This window comes from Vicia villosa, linkage group LG3, assembly GCF_029867415.1.
Source record: "Vicia villosa cultivar HV-30 ecotype Madison, WI linkage group LG3, Vvil1.0, whole genome shotgun sequence".
Lineage (NCBI taxonomy): Eukaryota > Viridiplantae > Streptophyta > Magnoliopsida > Fabales > Fabaceae > Vicia > Vicia villosa.
The window spans coordinates 151,554,289-151,575,519 of record NC_081182.1 but is presented as its reverse complement, the minus strand read 5'-3'; the positions used below and the strand labels follow the sequence as shown (position 1 = coordinate 151,575,519).

At 36.7% G+C, this 21,231-nt stretch overlaps 1 protein-coding gene across 1 annotated transcript; it reads left to right on the top strand.

Moving 5' to 3' along the window:
* The first annotated feature begins 19,828 nt into the window (after positions 1-19,828).
* Positions 19,829-20,413, top strand: LOC131659173 (uncharacterized). The gene has a single exon (XM_058928398.1). It carries the CDS (start codon positions 19,829-19,831, stop codon positions 20,411-20,413), a length of 585 nt encoding a protein of 194 aa, XP_058784381.1.
* The last annotated feature ends 818 nt before the right edge of the window (positions 20,414-21,231 follow it).

Below are 21,231 nucleotides of genomic sequence, written 5' to 3'. Positions count from 1 at the left end.
GCTATCATCGGTAAGGTTACCGGGATACATCAATTAGGCTATTGGAAATAAGCCAACAGTAAGGTTACTGGCATCGGTAAGGTTACCGGAAAGCATCAATCAGGTGATTGGAAAAATATCTCAGTAAGGTTACTGGCATCGGTAAGGTTACAGGGAAGCATCAATCAGGCGATTAGGAAGAATATCTCAGTAAGGTTACTGGCATCGGTAAGGTTACTGGTAAGCAGGTGGACAATGTGGTTTAGTACCAGAGTAATGATTTGGATGTTTTGATGTATGGGATAATGCTTATGCTCATGCATATGTTGATTGATGTAATGAGTGGAACGAGATAATGTCTTGTATAAGACTACCTGAAAAGGTTTCTGGAATGGATATGAACATCTGTCCTAAAGAAGACTACCTGAAAAGGTTCTTAGCAAAGGACGCAATTTGTCTTAAAGAAGGCTTCCTGAAAAGGTTCTGAGCGAAGGATAAGGAATGTCTTAAAGAAGACTGCCTGGAAAGGCTGAAAGATATGTCTTAAAAAGACTACCTAAAAAGGTTCTTGGAAAGGATAATGGATGTCTTAGAAAAAGGCCACCTAAAAAGGTTCTTAGAATGTCTTAAAGAAAACTACCTGGAGAGGTTCGTGAAAAGGATGACAAATTGTCTTAAAGAAGACTACCTGAAAAGGTACTTAGAAAAAGAATGTCTTGGAGAAGACTACCTGAAAAGGTACTTAGAAAAAGAATGTCTTGGATAAGACTACCTGAAAAGGTACTTAGGAAAAGAATGTCTTGGAGAAGACTACCCTAAAAGGTACTTAGAAAAAGAATTTCTTGAAGAAGACTACCTGAAAAGGTACTTAGGAAAAGAATGTCTTGAAGAAGACTACCTGAAAAGGTACTTAGGAAAAGAATGTCTTGGAGAAGACTACCCTAAAAGGTAGTTAGGAAAAGAATGTCTTGGAGACGACTACCCTAAAAGGTACTTAGAAAAAGAATGTCTTGAAGAAGACTACCTAAAAAGGTTCTTGGAAATGACGATGATTGTCTTAGAGAAGACTATATGAAAAGGTTCTTAGAGAATAACGTCTTAAAGAAGACTACCTAGCAAGGCATGGTGTAATGCATCAACCAATTTATGTAATGCATGATTTATATGTATTTGCATGATGCCCCAATGATAGGTTGTTGATAACCAAAAGCGTATACAGTTCGTTAATGTTGTAAGGTTGTTGGATGCTAGTGCGATTTCCCAATACCTGTTTTGTTTGAACTTTGAAGTAGGTAGGAGAAAGATTGGTTCGAGTTTGTAAAGTATGAAGATGTCTTTTCCTTTTGTTGTGTGCCTTATGGATTTGATATCCATTGCCCCAATATTTTCGTGGGAGAAGATGTTTATGATCTCCAAGTCATGAGGGAAGTGCCCCTGGAAATAACCTTGTCATATGCTTTGACGTTTAGATTGAACGGTATGCCTTTGATTTCCAGGGTATGGAGGGTTATCCATGGTGTTCTATCCTTTTAAATTTTCCCCATGTTCGACATGCCCCTGATTATTGCTTCGAGATGTGACCCAGGTCGATTGATCCTTAGGATGAATGCCCCTAGTTAATAGGATATTTGATTATATGCCCCTGTAATCCTTGAGATTTTGCCCCTGTTTAGGAAAACCCTCTGGACGTGGTTCCCCCATTCAAGAGTCTTTACTAGAAATGATCGCCTTTGGTTAACCAATTTTGAGATCTCCTCGTTTCTAAGTGTATATTCGTAGATGACGTTGTACCCTTTGAGAAGTAATTCCAAGGCAAGGCGTATGCAGATTTTGAAATCGAAGTCCGTTATGAATTAGGACTGGATGATTAGAAATGAACGCTTGAAGAAGCGCAGTGGTTAGAAATTTTTTTTAACAAACATAGGAGTCAGTATAACAGAATCCTGCTTAATATGCTTTCATAGTTAACCTTGCCTCAATTAGGACTTTTGAATGTTGTATCTTGACCTGGTTCGTGGTTTAAGAAACAACGGATATAAGGCTCGAAATTTATTTAACCCCGCCCCTTTCTCCTTGATTTCTCCGAATCCTAAAAATTCGCCTAATCCAATGAGCGTGCTTTGTTTGTAAGAGAATTTTTTCGGTTCTGATGTTAAGCGGAAGCCTTAATAGAGATCCAAGCACCGATGAAAAATATTGTAAAGATCCAAACATTGATGAGAAACTTTGGTGATTTAGCAGTCACAAGATTATCCTTCGTATTTCGCCTTTGTTTTGTTTTTATCCCTTATTGTTGCATGAACCGATTCCTTTGAATTTGGTCCATCGGGATGCCCTAATTTTTTCCTAAGTTGTTTTTGTTTCCTTTTGTGGAATTTTCCATTTTGACTTAGCGGGCGTTTTTCTTTCAAAAGCTCCTTTTGAGATTTGATCCTTGGATATTGAATGTTGTGAATGCCATGCTGATTTTGATTTGTAAGCTTCAACTTTGATACTTCCTCGATCTTGAATGATGTGTTAAGGAAGAAGGTATTGTGAATGTTATCTCCATTGCTTCCTCATTTTTGATGGATGCGAGGAAGAAGATATGCTTGAACCTTGCTTGGATTGACTGATTCTCTTGACAACCAAAATACACCATTGAATTAACCGAAATCTACCATGCCCCTGGTTGAAATCAAGGTTTATTTGAAAAGTAGAAACAAACTCCAACTCCTGGCTCGAGGGGGTAACGAGGGATTAACATCCTTATATCTCCACTGTTTGGGAATTGAAACAATGCCTGTACATCGTCGGTTCGGTCTTACCTTGAAAGCATACGTTTAGCGAGATTTGATTATTTGTATTCGTCATTCTCCCTCAAGTTTGTTAATAATTGGGAGTGATAATTTGAAAGATAATTTGAAATGGAAGGTCGTAGTAATGCAAGAGCGAAGCGAACGGATTGATTTTAAAACATTCATGATTATTTTATTGAATTACATTTTGAAAGGTACAACGGTTTTACATCAAATAACATTTTGTGATTGTAGAAGTTACAACTTGAAATGGTAAAACCTATTGATCCTAGGGACAATCTCCTTTGTGAATCCGTTGACCTTGTTTTACTCCTTAGTTCGGGGACTTGTAGAAGTAAAGGGTAATCTCGAACTTTCTTTGGGCACGTCAAACCTATCGGGAATAAATTGTTAGCGGTTGGTTTTCATCGTATCGGAACTTCATGAGTTTCCTTTGGCTGAACCTCTTTTGCTTTCTCTAAGGATAGTATTACACCATTCGCAATCTTCGGAGTTCGTGGATTGATGAAGAACCTATGGCTCTTTTGCCCCTTGGCGTGGAGTTAACATATGTCGCCTTCCCTCCATCGTGGTTATGCATCTTTGTTCAGGATATTGCCCCAGTTGGATTAATCCTTGCTCCCCGATTTATCATAGAGCGTCCTTGTAAATTTGATGTGTTCTAAGATGAACCCCTTTATGGCTAGATACCCCTTGAGTGTATCTATGAGGGAACTTCATTGTTGAACTAATCTTTGCTCGACGATAACCTTTGTTGTTTTTACAATCCTGTTACGAAAAGGTATGAACACGTGGTTGGCATAGTGGAAGACATCCTCTTTTTTTCCTAGCAAGACCAAGATCTTTTATTCTCCTTTCTCCATAGTTTGTGATCTCTTTGCGAGTTGTAGGAAACCGGCTAGCATGGTAAGTATGGATGCGGGCGAAGGTGGAGATGCAAATGCAAATGTATGAATGTATGAAAATGCGAATGCAAGCGTATGCAAAGAACTCCCTTTTTTTGTATTATAACTCCTGGTACGTAATGTAACGCGGACGTGCGACAGATGTAATCCTAAGGATAGCCTATGCGGATTTAGAGGTGACATTAGACCTTAGTGAAATACGTGCAAGCTTGATGTTATGATACGCCAATGGGAGTAGATTAAGGATCGTGCGTAAAGTAGCAGTTGATGACCACTTAGGACAGTCACCAAGTCTCATGACCTTCGAGAGGTCGTTCGACGTGTACTTACGAAGTTGTCCCTCGTGGGAAGGTTCTCTATGTGGAACGCAACCTATCTAAGGACGATATTGGACGAGGAGAAATCCCTATAGGCTAGGGATGAAACATGTATAGATGGAAATCCAAAACCCTACGAGTTAGGGGGTGCGCGGGAATAAACACGGAGTGACCGTTCAGGACAGTCATTAAATCTCATGGCCATCGAGAGGCCAATCGAGGTGCACTGATACAGATGTCCTTCGCGGGGAGGACGCGTAGTTATAGAAATACAAGGGTATAAAAGGAAGTCCCTACAGGCTAGGGAGTGCGTAGATGCAGGCGCGGGGTGACTATTCATGACAATCACTAGGTCTCATTGCCATCGGGAGGCCAATTGACGTGCATAAATGGAGATGTCCTTCGCGGGAAGGACACGTAATTGTAAAAAATGAAAAGATGTTAAAGGAAAATCCCTACGGGCTAGGGAGTGCGTATATGCAGTCGCGGGGTGACTGTTCATGACAGTCACTAAGTCTCATGGCCATCGAGAGACCAATCGATGTGCGTAAACGAAGATGTCCTTCGTGGGAAGGACACGTAGTTTGTAAAAATACAAGGATATAAAAATAAAATCCCTACAGGCTAAGGAATGCATAGATGGTGATGTCGTTCGTGGGAAAGACGTGGTCTTAGAAATTAGAGTCCCTACAGGCTAGGCACCACGTAGGGATACCTGCAAAATTGAAACGCATAGATATTCGAAGTATATAAATTGCAAACATATAATAAGCACAGAAGCACAAAAGTCTTATGTTCATAGGTTCGGCATGACGGCTTAGGGAGGCTACCCTTCCCATTGGTATGTTCTAAACAAGGGTCTCATGGGGTCGTTCGTAGCCTCCGAGACTTTTTGTCTCTTTGGATTTTAGAACAACTCATTTTATCCAATGAGGTTCAAATTTTTGGGGTAGGTTCTCGGAGAGATCAGCTAAATATCCAGTCCGGCCCTCAACAAAGTCAAGTCTCGTTTTGGACATTCCCGAATATTCAACCCACTCCGAGTGGAGTTATCAATGAGACTCGTAGGCGATTCAAGTCCCCCCTGATCTCAAGGATAACTCCCACACTTAGGTTTTAACAACAATATAATATACCCAACAGTATAAACAGCAGCAATTATATCAACAACAATAAAAATAAATAAGCAAATATTTATTTAAATTATAGTAAAAATAAATAAATAAAATTACTGTAAATAGATAAACATGTAGATAAATAAATAAATGAATTTAAATTTGAATATTAAAAAACTAACCTCAAAGTCCGGCCGCTTATAATAAAAAATACAGTAACAACAAATATTTAAATAGACTGGTATTTATTTACACTAATGTAAATAGCTGAAATTATAAATAAATAAATAAATAAAATTTTAAATATTTAAAGGAACTAACCTCACAATCCAGCTGCTTGTAAAAAATACAGTAAAACAACAAGTATTTAAATAAACTGGTATTTATTTACACTTATGTAAACAGTTGAAATTATAAATAAATAAATAAATAAATAAAATCAAAACTTAAATATTTATAAAAAATAAATAAACCCAAAATTGGCGAGTTAGCCAAACCCTTAAAAAATTTGCCAAAACCTAAATGTTTCGCTAAAACCTAAACCCTATCAAAGCAAGGAGCATAATAATTCACATTACAGTAAATCCCCAGCAGAGTCGCCAGCTGTAGCAACCTGCCCTAAAAATTAAGATTTTAGAGTCGCCACCTATTCTGAAGGGCAAATAGGAAACCCTACGCAGTATAAAGATTCAGGGTAAGATTATTATAATCAGGTCGAGGGAAGGTGTTAGGCACCCTCAACCCTTTCCTATGGCTTTGAATCTAAGGTAACAGTTTTATGGCTAAAATTATTAAGGTTTAATAGCTAAGGAAATGAAAAGGGCGAAAAGTGAGATTTGAACTGAATGGAGGTTTTAGGGAAGGGGACTCGCCTTGTTGCCAAGTGCCTACGTATCTCCTTAGGGAGAATCAGAGTCAACGTAGTTCGGGCAAAGGGTTGTACGCCTTAGAATTTGATATGGAGGTGTTTGAAGTTGTTTTATGCTTTGAAAGGCATTTTTGAGTTGCCTGATCGAAAAGGATGAAAATCCGTAGTTTGGTAGTAGTTTGAAAAGGTTTGGGAAGTGTGTTAGGATTTGGGCGTACAACCCTGGTTTAATATGTTACCGTTAGTTGCGATGATCAATAGGTTTGATCACCATGGTTAACGGATTGAAGGGAGGATTGCTAACCACTATAATCGATAGATTCGATTATCACGAATAGCAAATGTGTGTATTTTAAATATCGTTACTCCTCATAGTCGATAGATTCGATTACAAATAATAACGAATTTTGATAAAGGGAAATGCTAATCATCGTAACCAATAGCTTTGGTTAAAACCATTTAGCCAAAATAAATGTTATTTTAATTTGTTCAAATAATTAATTGATTATTACCCACCGCGATCAATTGATTTAATCGAAGTGAATAATAAATTAAATCCTAACACTTTGGCCAAATGGCCAGTGGGATTGGGCGAACCCTAATGTATTGGTAAATTTAATAGAGTTTTTGTGATTATAATAATTAGAATCACTTAAATAATTTAAATCGAAAATAATCGATATAATCGAGAGAATAAATCGTAAAAATCTAATATAGCCCTAGTCCTAATTTTTAATTATATTCTAATCCTAATTAAAATTAATTAAATTAAATCTATACATTTTTCTTTTACAATTAAATAAACATATAAGTTGTGTACAGATAATATAAAGAGAATAAATAAAAAAACCTGGATCGGATCCTATGTGCATGGCCTTTGAAGGTCTATGGTGTGTATGCATTTTCCTGGGTGTTAGATCTGGATGGTAGGAGATCTTGTGGCTAACACGTGAGGCTGCGTCGTATTCCTTATGTGGCTGGAGAGCGTATGATCCATAGGAGGCAATTGTTGAAAAATAATGTCATGGGAGAGGTTCGAACCCCTGCCCTTATAGCCACTCACGTTTGCTCCTTGCCATCAGTGCTGATTGTCTTTGTTGTTTATAATACACATAAAATAAATAATATATAAAACAAAGCCAGTAATGGACTTGGTCAAATAAAATATTCAATGTGGACCCCAGCGCCCTTGTGTGAACCAATAGGAACGGCAAAGAGGGTGCTGAATCGTTGACCCTCAAATGATAATGTGACGCGCATGATGGCAATGGAGAGAGAGAACCGGAAAGAGTCGACCAACCAATCACACACGCACGCGTCATGGTCAAGCTTTCAACGTTCCAGGTCATCATCTTCATCCTTCAACCCTGCGGAATTACCTGCGGAATCCTCTATGCATTTTCCTGCGGATTATCCTTCGCTTTCCTGCAATTTCCAAAACTCACACATAACGCGTTAACTATACAAACTTAATGCCCAAATCCCCTAATTGGTACCTCCTGAACACGATGGTGGTGGTGGTTTGGCCTGAAACGACCTGTAACGTAAAAAACGAATCGGTTTTATTCCTAGCCCTAACAATGGTGGCTCATGGTTCCGGTCCCCAAACTCAAATGTAAAGCATCATAACTGTCCTAAATCAATCCAGAAACATGTTAGTAGCATCAAATCTCATTATAACATCGTGATACATGATATACGAACTTTCAGAATATGAACAAAAAGTGATATGCGTGGAACACGATCTCCACACGTGATTCACTGATGCATATTACCTGGATCTACTTTATGATGTATCAGGAATGGAACAGGATGAGTTTTGAACCTTGAAATTACTTGGAATGATGGATATGAAAACTCATCCCCTCTTGAATATTTTGAACTTGAAACCCTAGCCTTCTTTGACCAATTTTTCGTCCCCCCTTGATGCAGAAAATATTCTCCTTATATATGGGGTGAAATTAGATTAGAAGTCATGATCAAATATTTGGCATTCATGGAGGAATATTTGATTGAAAATTCCAATGTAATTCTAAATTTGGCCAATCTTCATACTATCATGCCTTGCACGTTTCTTGCTATTTTTCATGATGTTTTATGGACCTCAAGGCAAATGACAATCGAGCCCAATATGTCTTACCTTTCCTATTTGTATTTTATTTAATTAAAATCGAATTCTAATTAATAAACTCAAAATAAATTAAATAAAAGAGAAGGGAGTGTGAAAATGCTTTTAGAGACCATAGATGGGCTTAGGGATAAGTTTAGATTAAAATATCTTGGGCCCATTTGGAAAATTTGCAAGATTGAACAACATTTCTTTCATGGCCTTCTTAAAATTCGACCAACTTGTGTAATTCATAACTTCCTCAATTTCAATCATATAAATGCATTCTAGGACTTTTTAGAAAGCTTAAAGAGTCCTTTAAAGCCCCCTTTTGGTTTCATCTCAATTGGAGCTTCCATGCTCGAGTTATGAGCTTTGACCCAAAAGGTATATTTTATTGACTTTTTGGAGGATCTATAATCTCTTAGACCATATCTCTTGAATGATGCATTTCTGGCCTTGGCTTGTGAGAGACAAAGTTGTAGAGAATCCAATTTCCTTCAAAATAGGCTTTGAGTGAAAAATTTCAGATAAAGTATGAGAGAGTTATGCCCAGTCAATGTTGAGTTGACTTTTCCTATAAAAACCCTAATTTGAACCATTTGAATTTGTTCATTTCTGAGTTTCTATTGATGGATCATGATCAAACTTTGATCAAATGATGGATATAAACTCACATGCTTGATGTTGACCAAAAATCTTGAAGTTTGACTGTACTTTGATTATAGTTGACTTTTAGGTCAACATGGTCGATTATTGGTCATCTGAGCCATTGAGTGAGCACTCTTTGGAATGGAAGCTTGACTTTTGACATGGAGGTGCCTTGATATATGTGAGACACCTTGAGATCCATTTGATTATTCACAATCCTTTGATAAAATGAAAACCCTAGTTTTGGAGATATTTGATTAGGAGAGAGTGACCTGAATAAGCCTTTGAACCTTGAGTTATTGGAGATGAAATGAGGAACCTTTGATTGGATATGGGAGGGCAAATTTTGGGGTATGACACACCGGTAAGTGCAAAATTCCGGGAACTTAAACGTTCAATCCTCTTCCACCTTCAGATCACGAATGGTGAATATGCCAATCTATCTATTCAGGTTTAAGAAAATTGAACAGGGGCATCTGTTGTACCCTAAAATTTTCCCTCCATATTTTAAGACAATTTCTTTCAAGAGATCTCCTCATGCTCATAGGGTTCTCAATTGCTCAAGGGTACTCAAGGTTTCGTCAGACGAAGCCTCCTCCTAAGCAATGGACCTCTAACTAGGGTATTGATTTCATAAAAGGAAATTGAACTTCCAAGGCCTCAAGTGGACTTCATGGTGTCTCATATGTCTCAAAGTATTTCCATGTTAAGTTTCAAGACTTACAACTCAAGATTTTCAGTCAATTGCTCAGATAATCAACAGTCGATTGTATTGGGTAAAAAGTCAACTATGGTCAACATACAATCAAACTTCAAGATATTTGGCCAACATCAAGGTGTTAAAGTCACATTCATCTTTTGGTCAAGGGTTGATCATGATTCAAAGAAATCTCAAATTCATCAAAAGGAAAAAGTTACTAAATTTGGATTTTCTTAAGGAGAAGTCAACTGAACTTTGACCAATTATAACTTTCACATATGTAATACGGTGAACTGACTTTTAATATCGAAATGTCGCGGATTGCAAGAGTCGCCACCGACTTTTATTTTATCCAAATATCAGAAAGGCTAAAAGAACAGGAAAAAACCTTTTAAATAAAAACAGGGTTCAGGGGGTAATTATGCAAAGGGAAGGTGTAAGGCACCCTTTGCATCCATGGTTTTCCATGGGCTCTTAATTGCTTTGCTCTTTTTCGTTCAGAAATGTAGAAGAAAAGAAATATGGACTTTAGCTCGTAAATGAGCGTAGCCATATTGAAGTTTTTAAGAAAATGGTAGAAAAAGGAATTTAAACCAGAGCATGCAATTAAGGGCAAATTACCTTGATATTTGTAAAAAGGTTCTTTTAGCCTTTCAGGGTGAAAGGGTCTATCCTTGCCATAAGAGGGCAGGAAGCCTTTCATTCGGAGGTTGAAGGGTCGTCGCAATGTCGTTCGCCATAAGATTGTCCCATGCCATAGAGAGGCAGGTAGTCTAAGGGAAGGACCAGAATAGCCTTTCGTTTTAGGCAACTAGAGGACACCTCAGCCTTTCGTAGGCAACTTCCGAGGGACGAGATCATATTAGTGTATCGAAGGCAGCATCATTAGGGACCTATGATCTTTGCATAATCGAGGCAACATGGCTGAGGTATCCTCGTATTTGAGGGACATGGCTATTCTGCACAAAACACAAGGCAACAGGCAACCGGCAACAAGGCAACAAGAGGGGTTACCAAAAAGTGTGCGTGGGTGCAACAATCACGTGACTAATTCAGAAATTCAATCTTATAATTAGTGATGCTGATTCAGTTCAAGGCTTGCACTCCCTAAGATTACTAACCACAGCAGAAAGTATAGAGCAATTTAAGTGCCTTCAAGGCCAATCAATACAGACTAGAAGCAGATACATAAGAATATGAGGAAGGTAATATGAATCCAGCGGGTTTGACATAAGTAATAATTAGGCAAAAATAGAAGAGGTAAGAGTTTTTAGGGTTACCGACTATTTGAGCTTTGGCGGTTGTCAAACCCTGAAAAGGTGGGAAAAATAGAAACCAACAGGGGTGAGTGCATTATTAATTCAGAAACAGGTAAGGTCAACCCTAATAAAAAATGTAAGGATAAAAGAAAAAGGAAAATGTATAAAGAACTTAGCTTCGATTGATGAAGGTTGATAGTCGGAGGTTGCCTTGAGCATTGAATCAGACCCTCAGAGAATTGACAGAAAAATAAAATACAGTAAGTCTATGAAAGTTCTTTCACTGACAAAGCAGAATAAATATTTAAAAAGAATAAGGGAAAATAACATTGTATTATAAAAGAAAAGAAAGAGAAATAATAAAAGAAATTTGATCGGGACTTAGCTTTGTGAAGGCGTGGCGCATAGTCGGAGTGTATTGGAAGAGCAACCCTGAGAAAGACACAGAAAAAAGAAATATTTTTAGTGTAGGGCAAATTCTCATAAATCCTGATTCGGGTGTAAATTGAATAAAGCAACACAATCGATTTAATTAATTATTGGTTTTGCAACCTAATTAATTAAATCAAAGGAAAGAAAATATAATCAGGAGAAAAACATTTTTTATGATTTTATGAAGGAAAATAAAATAAATGTGAATTATGAAAGATATTTAAATAAATTATCTAAATAAGATAAATAAATATATTAAGTATTATAAATGAAATAAATAATGTAAAAGAAAATAGATAAATAAGTATATTATAAAAAATATATTATTAATATAAATAATATATAAATATTATTATTATTATTATAAAAGGTTTTTTAGAAGAAAACTAATTAAAAAAACAAGTAAAAACCAATATATATAAATAAATATAAATAGGTTTATATAATAATACATAAATTAAAAATTAAAAATCTTAGCTTTTAATCCAGTGTTGCACACTGGTGGAGGTGTATGATGTGCCATCAGGTTGACAGGCGCTGGATCAATCCGGAAGCAGATCCAATGGCTGAGGAAACGAGAGCACACCGTAAGCACATGAGAGAGACACATCGGATCCGGTGTCACCTTAGTCTGCACGCGGGCCAAAGGAATTTGAACTGGGCCAATCCGGTGACGCCACGACTCCGTCTCTTTCCTTGAGAAAAAACCAGGGTTTTACCTACGGACCACAGTCGTAGCCAAAACCTACAACAACGGTTTTTTACGCGTAGCTATATGCTCTTCCCCCTGAACCTGGAAATTATCAACAAAAAAACACAAACTAACAGCCCAGATCGACTAATCACAGCATTACGAACCTAATGAGACTATTAATTTGGTCTGAAATCGTCTGTGGTCAAAATTCCCCAAAATTACGAATAGGAACCCTAACAATGGCATGGAACCATTCACGTGCCAAACCTTGCAATTGACAATTCAAAAACACTCCACACAATCATATGAACATGTACATATGCTTAAAATTCATTTAAATCGCACGAATTAACAGCGATGTGTTTGAGAAAAATTGTGCAAACCGTGGCTATGTGAACGTGATTCTCGAGGCTTCAAGGCTTGATGATGATTGATATAGCTTCAAAAACATCTAAGGAACGCGTAGCAATGATTAAAACTCTTTGAACCTTCACCAATCTTTGAAACCGAATTGAGTTTTTTATGAAAAAAATAAGCCTTGTTCTTGGTGCTCTTGGCTGCAAAAACCCTTATGAAGCCCCCTCCTACATTGGCACGAATTCTATATATATATATATATTAAGTGAATTTAGGTTGAAAATGTTGGTCCAAATCTCTTTGAATCAAGAGATTGAATCTTGATTGAAAATTTCTTCCAAACTTTCTAAACTTGGCCAAATTTGCACTAATCTCTCTCCAATCTCTCTTGAACGAATTTCAATCAAATATTGGCCTATTGAATGATTGAATATGATTGGAATATATTTTTTTAATCAAACCTTTAATTTTCCCTTGATTTATTTGATTTAAATGATATTTTAAAATGAATAAAATTCATAATAAATCAAATAATTTAAGCAAATTCGTGGCAATTGATTTTTAGGCCTTGGGTAACTTGTGGATCAAGATTGAATCAAAATAACTTGGGCCCATTTGCAAAAATATTCCAATTCTTTCACATTTTTCCCTCACGAATAGTCCAACTTTGACAAGGCCCATCTCTCTCAGTTTTTGAGGTATGGAAGAGTTCTAGGACTTTTTAGAAACCTTAGAGAGTCCTCTAACCAGTGTCTTTAGTCTCATATCAAAATAATTTTCCATGCTCCTTATACGTCCTTTTGAAAAAAGTGACTTTTTGTTGACTTTTGAAAATGATCTATAATGTTTTGGTCCATATCTCCCCAATGAAGAATTTTTAGCCTTGGCTTGTGAGACAAAAACTTGTAGAGAATCAAATTTCCTTAAAGATGAGCTTTGGAGGGAAAATTTATGATGTTCCATGTGGGAGTTATGGCTGGTCAAAGTTCAGTTGACTTTCTCCTATGAAAACCCTAATTTAGAAACTTTTGGAATTGTTGATTTCTGATCTTTCCTTGATGAACCATGATCAGTTCTTGATCAAATGGTGAATTATACTTCAATATGAGGGTGTTGACAAAAAATCAGGAGTTTTAACTGTACTTTGACCACAGTTGACTTTTAGGACAAACTAGTCGACTATTGACTTTCTGAGCAATTGAATGATCAATCTTTTGAATTAAGACCTGAAACTTGTCATGGAGGTAGTGTGGGGTATCATAGACCATGTGGTATGTGTTGGAGCTTTTGATCCATTGATTTTTCTTCAGAACAACAAAACCCTGGTTCCTTGAGCCTTGTTTAGGAGGGATGCCTTTGAGCCATGTGCCTTGACTTTGAATTTGAATGAGGGAAATAATATGGGCAAATTTTGGGGTATGACAACATACTTCATCATAAATTCCTCAACCAAAGCTCGTTTTGAAAGAAATTCTATTCTCTACAAATTTTTCTCTTATAGGTTTTTCCAAAAAATTGCTTCATTTGAGAGATACGAGCCCGTACATTACATGTCATTTTGAAAGTCAACAAAAACACACATTTTCTCATAAATGTTTACAAAATGATAAAGGCTTCAAATGAAAGGATGACCAACAAGGAAGTTGTAAGAGACATCTTGAGGTTTCCAAAAAGTCCAAGATCACCCTCATATGATAAAAATCAAGAAAGATATGAGATGCACAAGTTGGGCAATTTTGAGAAAATTCATACAACTCAAAATGATAAAACTTGAATTTTTGAACCAATTGACCTATCTTTTAAGATCTAAACATGATTTTGACCTTATCAAGAACCCCTAAATCTATTCATAAATTTTTAGTGATTTTTTATTTCTTTTTATTATGATTTTATTCAATTAAAATCAAAATAAATCAAATAAAATACCAATTAATATAGTTTAGACATGCAGATATGATTTTCAAATCAAATCATGAATCGAAAATCATATCTTTGTGATGGAGAAATCATGTGACAATTTTTGGTACAAGATTGAGCAAATATGGAATCTTTTCATGCAAATTTCCAATCAAATCTCCAATCATCCAATCTCATGATTTCTTTGCAAACAAGTTGACCTAATTCACTCTACTATAAGTAGACAACAATTCATTACCAAGAGGTGGAGGACAAAAAATTCTTGCTCCAACAAGGAAGGATTCTTGCTCCATCAACACTATTCCAACTCGCAAAAAAGCTTCAAAAAACAGGGCAGATCGGTTTCAATCTTGCAGCCATCTCCAAGCTTTCCTAAGGATCAAACAAGCATCTAGAGGTTGATCGGAAGTTATTTCAATCATCACAAACATTCAAAACCCCGTGAATCACTTCAACCAAGTGTCACGGTTTCCTATGAATTGAGTGTAAGTCATTCCTTAGTGCACCAACGTGATTGGCCAAGTGGATGGAGCTTTATCCTGTGACTTCAAAGGGGAGGATTCAATTCCCACCCCACACAATTTTTCGGCTTCTTATTTTTCTTTGCTTATATCACTTTATTTTCTAATTTATCAATCGATAATTAACATAATCACAAACCTTCACTAACCATGAGTCATTTGTTAAAAACCTTAATAATAAAGGTTTGGCCAAATAATTAAGGTTAGTCTTAATTTTAGGTTTAGGATGATTAATTTAAATTATGTTTTTAGCCAAATAATTAATTAATTTAATTTAGTTAATTAGATAATTAGGTTTTCTTGGCCGAATAGTTTAATTAATTAACTTCGTTAATTAGGACTAATAACCTTAGGATTTAGATAAATTTAGTTAATTAGGGTTCATTAAAATCAATTTCGATTTAGGTTTTAATTAACTAGGTTTAATTTCAATTAATTAGAATTAGGTTTCTATTACCCCTAAAACTTTTTTCAAACATTAACCTTCTTTTTCCTGATTATTTATTTTCTTTCTATTTTTAATTGTAATTGTTCACCAATTGTAATAGCGTAGATTCAAATTCCGCATTTTTTATAATTATGTAACTGCTCACAGTTTGTAATAGCGTAGGAATTTTATTTTTTTCGCACTTTAAATTCTTGTAAATATTAATTGTTAGTAACTAGGGTTTTAATGACAAGACTAAAACGAATTCTAGAAAACCCTAGTCCAAAATTAAGTAAGTGAAAGCAAACACTCTTCACACTAGCACCTCTAGGGTAACCCTTTCTTCGTTGCCTTACAAGTGGTCATGTCCCTTGAACGTAGAGGTATCTTAGCAAAAGATGCTTACGACTAAATCATCATAGTCCCTTCAGTACAAAAGATCATAGTCCCTCGATGACCCTTCGAGTTGCCTCCGAAAAAGACGATCTTGTCCCTTGATGAACCTACGAAAAATGATGATAGTCCCTTCAAAATTTCTAAGGTATCCTTACAAATGTTGCCTTCTATGACCATTCGATGACCCTACGCCTGTCCCTTCACATCCAAAAGAAAAGGCTACTTACCGACTAATGATAAGGACAGTTTTATCCCAAAGGGAGAAGGAAAATAGCAAGAACGACCTTGAGCGGGTGAGACACTCTTAAATGCTTGCACACAAATCAATTATTTTTCACGCCTCACACCTCCAAAATATTTTCAAAAAATAAACACCTTGTATACATTCATACGAGAATTATTATAAAGTTAACACTAACATTAAAAAAAACACTTTGTATACATTCATAGTTTTTAAAGAAAAAGATGGGAGCGAAAGGGAAACGAGGACGTGGGAGGCCAATTTTGGCACCACCGCCACCCCTAACTTCATTATCATCGCACTCTACGGTGAAGAAGAACACAACCCCACCAATTAAACCGATACAAGAGGAACCTGTGATAGAGGAAGAAGAGCAAAGCAACCCTAGGGATGTTCAAACCCTAGATAATGGGAAGAAGAAGGAATGCAGACCGTGAAAACTTTGGGTGGATGTTCTATCGGAGAATAGAAATCAAACAAAAGGACTCGCGATTCAATTTGTAGCACCAATGCTGATTGATGGAACAGTGGAAATTGATATTGTGGCAGAAGATATCGAGTCTGAAATCTTGTTCTAGGAATCTTCACTCATCATGTATGCGTTTGGAGAAGATCTAAGCATGAACATGGTGAAGAACTGTCTGCAGAAGACATGGAACTTCATCAAATTTCCTGATCTATACTACAATGACGAGGGATATTTCATCCTCAGATTCCAATCACACGCTGATAAGGATGAAGTACTGATGAAGGGACCTTACACATTGCGAAATATCCCTTTGCTCCTGATGGAATGGAAACCGGATTTCAACCTAAAAGGAGATATGTTGCGTACTCTACCTATATGGGTAAAGCTTCCTCAACTCCCTATATACCTATGAGGGGCGAAGAGTCTGAGTAAAATAGGTAGTGCACTCGGAGTACCTTTGGTAACGGACGAATGCACAGCGAGCATGTTTAGAGTATGTTATGCCTGCATCCTAGTTGAAGTTGACATCACCAAGGAACTGGTAAAGGAAATATCTATAAAAGAATATGAAGGCAAAAAACTTAACCAACAAGTGGAGTATGAATGGCGACCTATGTATTGTGAAAGATGTAAATGCATAAGACATAGCTGCAAGGACCCTGTCAAGAAGAAGGAAAGGATATGGAAGCCTAAGCCAAATCCTCCTGTGGAGATATAACCCACTATTGAGACTCCTAAGGAAGATGTGATCAGGACTACTACCGAACACCATGAACATAATGTTGAAGAATGGACAAGAGTGAAAGCTATCAAAGATAGAGGTAAGAGAATCATGTTCATTGGTAATACATCTGAAGTAAATTGTATGAATGGTTTTGAGGCTTTTGAGGCTTTAAGTGAACCTCTAGTAGCCAGGGAAAGGGATCCATGTTAGCCTCATGGAATGTTAGGGGGATTTATAATTCAGGTAAGCTACGTGAGATAAGCTCCCATCTCCATAGGCTTAAACCTGATATCATGATTCTCTTAGAAACTAGAGTCAAATTGTCTAAGGCCAAGAGAGTTAAAGATCACCTGCAATTGTATGATAACTATCTTGACAATTATGATAGGCATGCTAATGGTAGAATATGGATTACTTGGAATGAAGCTAGATTGGATATTAATCTTTTAAATAGTATTGACCAAATTATACATTGTGGTATGTATGATCAGTATGGAGGTTTCAAGTTCTGGCTAACTGCTGTTTATGCAGAATCATTTAGTCTAAAGGAGAAGTCTCTTGAGTACCATTGAGAGATTTCAAAATGCAAATATGGGGCCATGGCGCATTATGGGTGATTTTAATAATTTGATGTCAGCCCAGGATATAATTAGAGGTAGACTTGTGATAAAGGCAGAGTATTCTGATCTTCATGACATGATGACTAGAACTGGACTGAGTGAAATGGAAAGTATAGGAGATTACTTCACATGGAATAATAAGCATTGCACAGGGACCATTTATTCGCGTATTGATCATGTCCTTGGTAATACTTATTGGTTTCAATATAGAATTGAGAGTCAATTTAAGTGCCTTCCAGCAAGTGTATATGATCATACCCTTTTGAGTATAGAAGATAAAGTTTGCAATTTCACTCGAAATAGGAGATTCAAATTTTATAACTGTATTACTTCTTTGAATGGTTATGATGAAGTGGTAAGAACTAGTTGGACACTACCTATACAGGAGACTGCTATGTATGTGCTCTGGAGAAAAATGCAAAGGTTAAAGCCAGTCTTGACTCAGTTTAGTAAAAATATACGCCAAATGAAGGCTCAAATGGAAAAGGCTAGAATTGAGTTGGAAAAAGCCCAGCATGACCTTAATCTAAATATGATGAATAGTAATTGCATTGACCAAGTGAAGCAATGTATAGAGGATCTTATAAGATGGCATACTCTTGAAGAGAAGGTGTTGATGCAAAAAGCAAAAATTGACTGGCTGAGATTGGGAGACAGCAACAGTGCTTACTTCTATGCTTCCATCAAAACCAGAAGCAAACGTAAGAGTATGGACATATTATATAAAGAGGATGGCACTGCGATTACCAATCATGAGGATATCAAAACTGAGGTATTGCAATTCTATAAAAGTCTGATGGGAAGTAGAGCTAATCATCTTAAAATGGTTGATATTGATGCTATGAGGAATGGGAAGCAGTTGAATCAAATGCAAGGTAATGCTCGTACTGCTCAGGTCACTGAGAAAGAAATTGAAGATGCCCTCCAAGGAATTGGTGACTTAAAATCTCAAGGCATTGATGGGTTTGGAGCAAAGTTCTACAAAGCTAGTTGGCATATAATAAAAGATGATGTCATGAGAGCCATCCAGGAGTTCTTTCAAAAAGGTATGATCACTAAAGCCTTCAATAGTACTATTATAACTCTTATCCCAAAGATTGATGCTGCTAAGACTGTTAAGGAATTTAGGCATATAACTGGTTGCACTGTTTTCTATAAAATAATCTCCAGGATTTTAACTAAAAGATTAGGGGATGTCCTGCTTGAAGTAATTCACCAAAGCCAGGCAGCTTTTGTGCCTAGACAGAGTATTCAAAACCATATTTTCTTAGCTTTTGAACTGCTGAAAGGCTATGGTAGAAAAGGGGGCACCCTTAGATGTATGTTTCAGTTAGATTTACAGAAAGCTTATGATATGATTGATTGGACAGCTCTGAGTTGTGTTCTTCATGAGATAGGTATTCCTACTAAATTCATACAATGGATCATGGCTGCTAAAACTTCTGTGACTTATAGATTTAATGTTAATGGAGAATTTACAAAATTCATGGAAGCCAAAAGAGGCATTAGGCAAGGGGATCCCATTTCCCCCTTGCTCTTTGTCATCTTGATGGAATATATGAACAAAATTATGTGCAAGATGCAACAAAATCCTGATTTCAACCATTATAGTAAGTGTGAAAAGATTGGTCTAACTTATTTTGCTTTTGCAGATGATGTTTTGTTGTTTAGTAGGGGTGATTACCATTCTGTTGAGCTTCTCCTTACAACTTTCAAGGAGTTTTCAGAATCCACGGGTCTGCAAGTGAATCCTCACAAATGCAAGATGTTTTGCAGTGGCTTGGATGAAGAAACAATGAGAAAAATCAGAAGCCTTCTAGGATTCAGTGTTGGAAGCCTTCCTGTAAGATACCTAGGTATTCCCTTAACTTGTAAGAAGCTAAGCATAGCACAATACCAGCCTCTGATTGAGAAAATTGTTGGTAAGGTAAGACACTAGACAGCCAAGTTGCTTAGTACTGCAGGTCGTATCGAGTTGGTTAAAAGTGTGACCACTGTAGTAGCCCAATATTGGATGAATTGTTTCCCTATTCCCAAAGGTGTGATTCACAAGATTGACTCTATATGCAAAGCTTTTATATGGGCTGGTAAAGAGAAAAGTAGAAAGAGCCATGTCGCTTGGAAAACAATGTGTAGCCCTGTAAGGAAGGGTGGTCTTAACATCATAAATTGGAAGTCTGGAATAGAATTGCAATGCTGAAATGTCTTTGGAACATTAATATGAAGAGAGATAATTTGTGGGTGTGTTGGGTCCATGGTTATTTTCTAGAAAATAAGAGTCTCTAAGATGCTCAAGTGAGTATAACTACTACTTAGATGTTGAAGGCTATCATGGCTGTCAGGGAAGACATTCATTACTATCAACCTTTATGGGATCAAATGCAGGTTAACAGTAGATTTTCCATGAAGAAGGTGTATGATAGAGCTATGGATGTGGTTGTTGAGGTTAATTGGAAACACATGATTCAAAAGAATTATGCGAGGCCTAGAGCTATTTTATACTTATGTTTATCATACCATGGTCGTTTAGCCACAAAAGCCAGGTTAAAAAGATTTGGCTTCATTCATGAAGATACTTGTGTGCAATGTAAAGTGAAAGTTGAAACCATAGACCATCTACTGTTTGAATGCAGTGAGACAAACAAGATTTGGAAAGAGGTCCTTGGATGGCTGGGTATCAACCATCAACCTCAACGTTGGGAGCATGAGCTTGAATGGATAAAGAGCGATACTAAAAACAAAATCAGTCTAGCTGGTATTCTGAAAATATGCATAGCTGAGACAATCTATGAAGTATGGTGTTATAGAAATGCTGTCATATTTGGGAATAATTCGGATAGTATGAGCATAACCAAGAACATCATTGATGTTATTTCTTATAGAGGGTGGGTACACCAAAAATATAGAAAAGGCTAGCTTTGCTAATGATGTAACTATTTGTTTTAGTGGGACTTCGGTCTCTTGTTTGTAATTGACATTTTGAAATATATATAATCTTTTATTTCAAAAAAAAATTATTATAAAGTTAAACTTTTACGAAATATTTTCTAAACACACACTACTTTTCAAAAAGCAAGTAAAGTGAGCTAAAAATTTAAGAGCCCATGGATAACCATGGATACAAAGGGTGCTAATACCTTCCCTTTGTATAACTTACCCCCCGAACTCAAAATCTATCAAGGTCTTTCCCGTTCTTTTCAGCCTTTCCTTATTGGATAAAAGAAAAGTCGGTTCTTCCACCAAATTACATTACCCGCCGACTCTAGCTATCCGCACATTTGGATAAAAACCCAAAAAATTCAGTTCTCCCACCGTATTACATTATCCGTCATTAGAAAAGATTTAGTTTTGATGATGATGGTTGCATTAAAGGAGAAAAATCGAATATCTCTATTACTTCCGAATTGGAAGCGATGCAAGAGGGGTTTTCATAGGCCGATGACAACATGAAAATCCACATCAAAGAACAATAGCGGAAGATTGGATATCCCGAAACAACCAATATGAAACCTCCTTTTCAACCAGCTAAGACAAAGGGTGCTCCGAAGAAATTGAAGCCTACGCCGAATGACAACTCGACTACACGGGCTCCTTCGTATTATGAGCACAAACAGAAGGCTGTGAAGCTCGAGTATCGATCACCTTCATTTGACAACGGAGGGAGCGTCGTTTACAGCAACTTTGAGCTCAATAACCAAGCGGATGTTTTTGTAATGTGGCAAATGTATGAAGGT

What these genes read in the sequence shown, in the direction of transcription:
- LOC131659173 (XM_058928398.1), top strand. Translation starts at nt 19,829, where the DNA reads ATGGCTGTCAGGGAAGACATTCATTACTATCAACCTTTATGGGATCAA.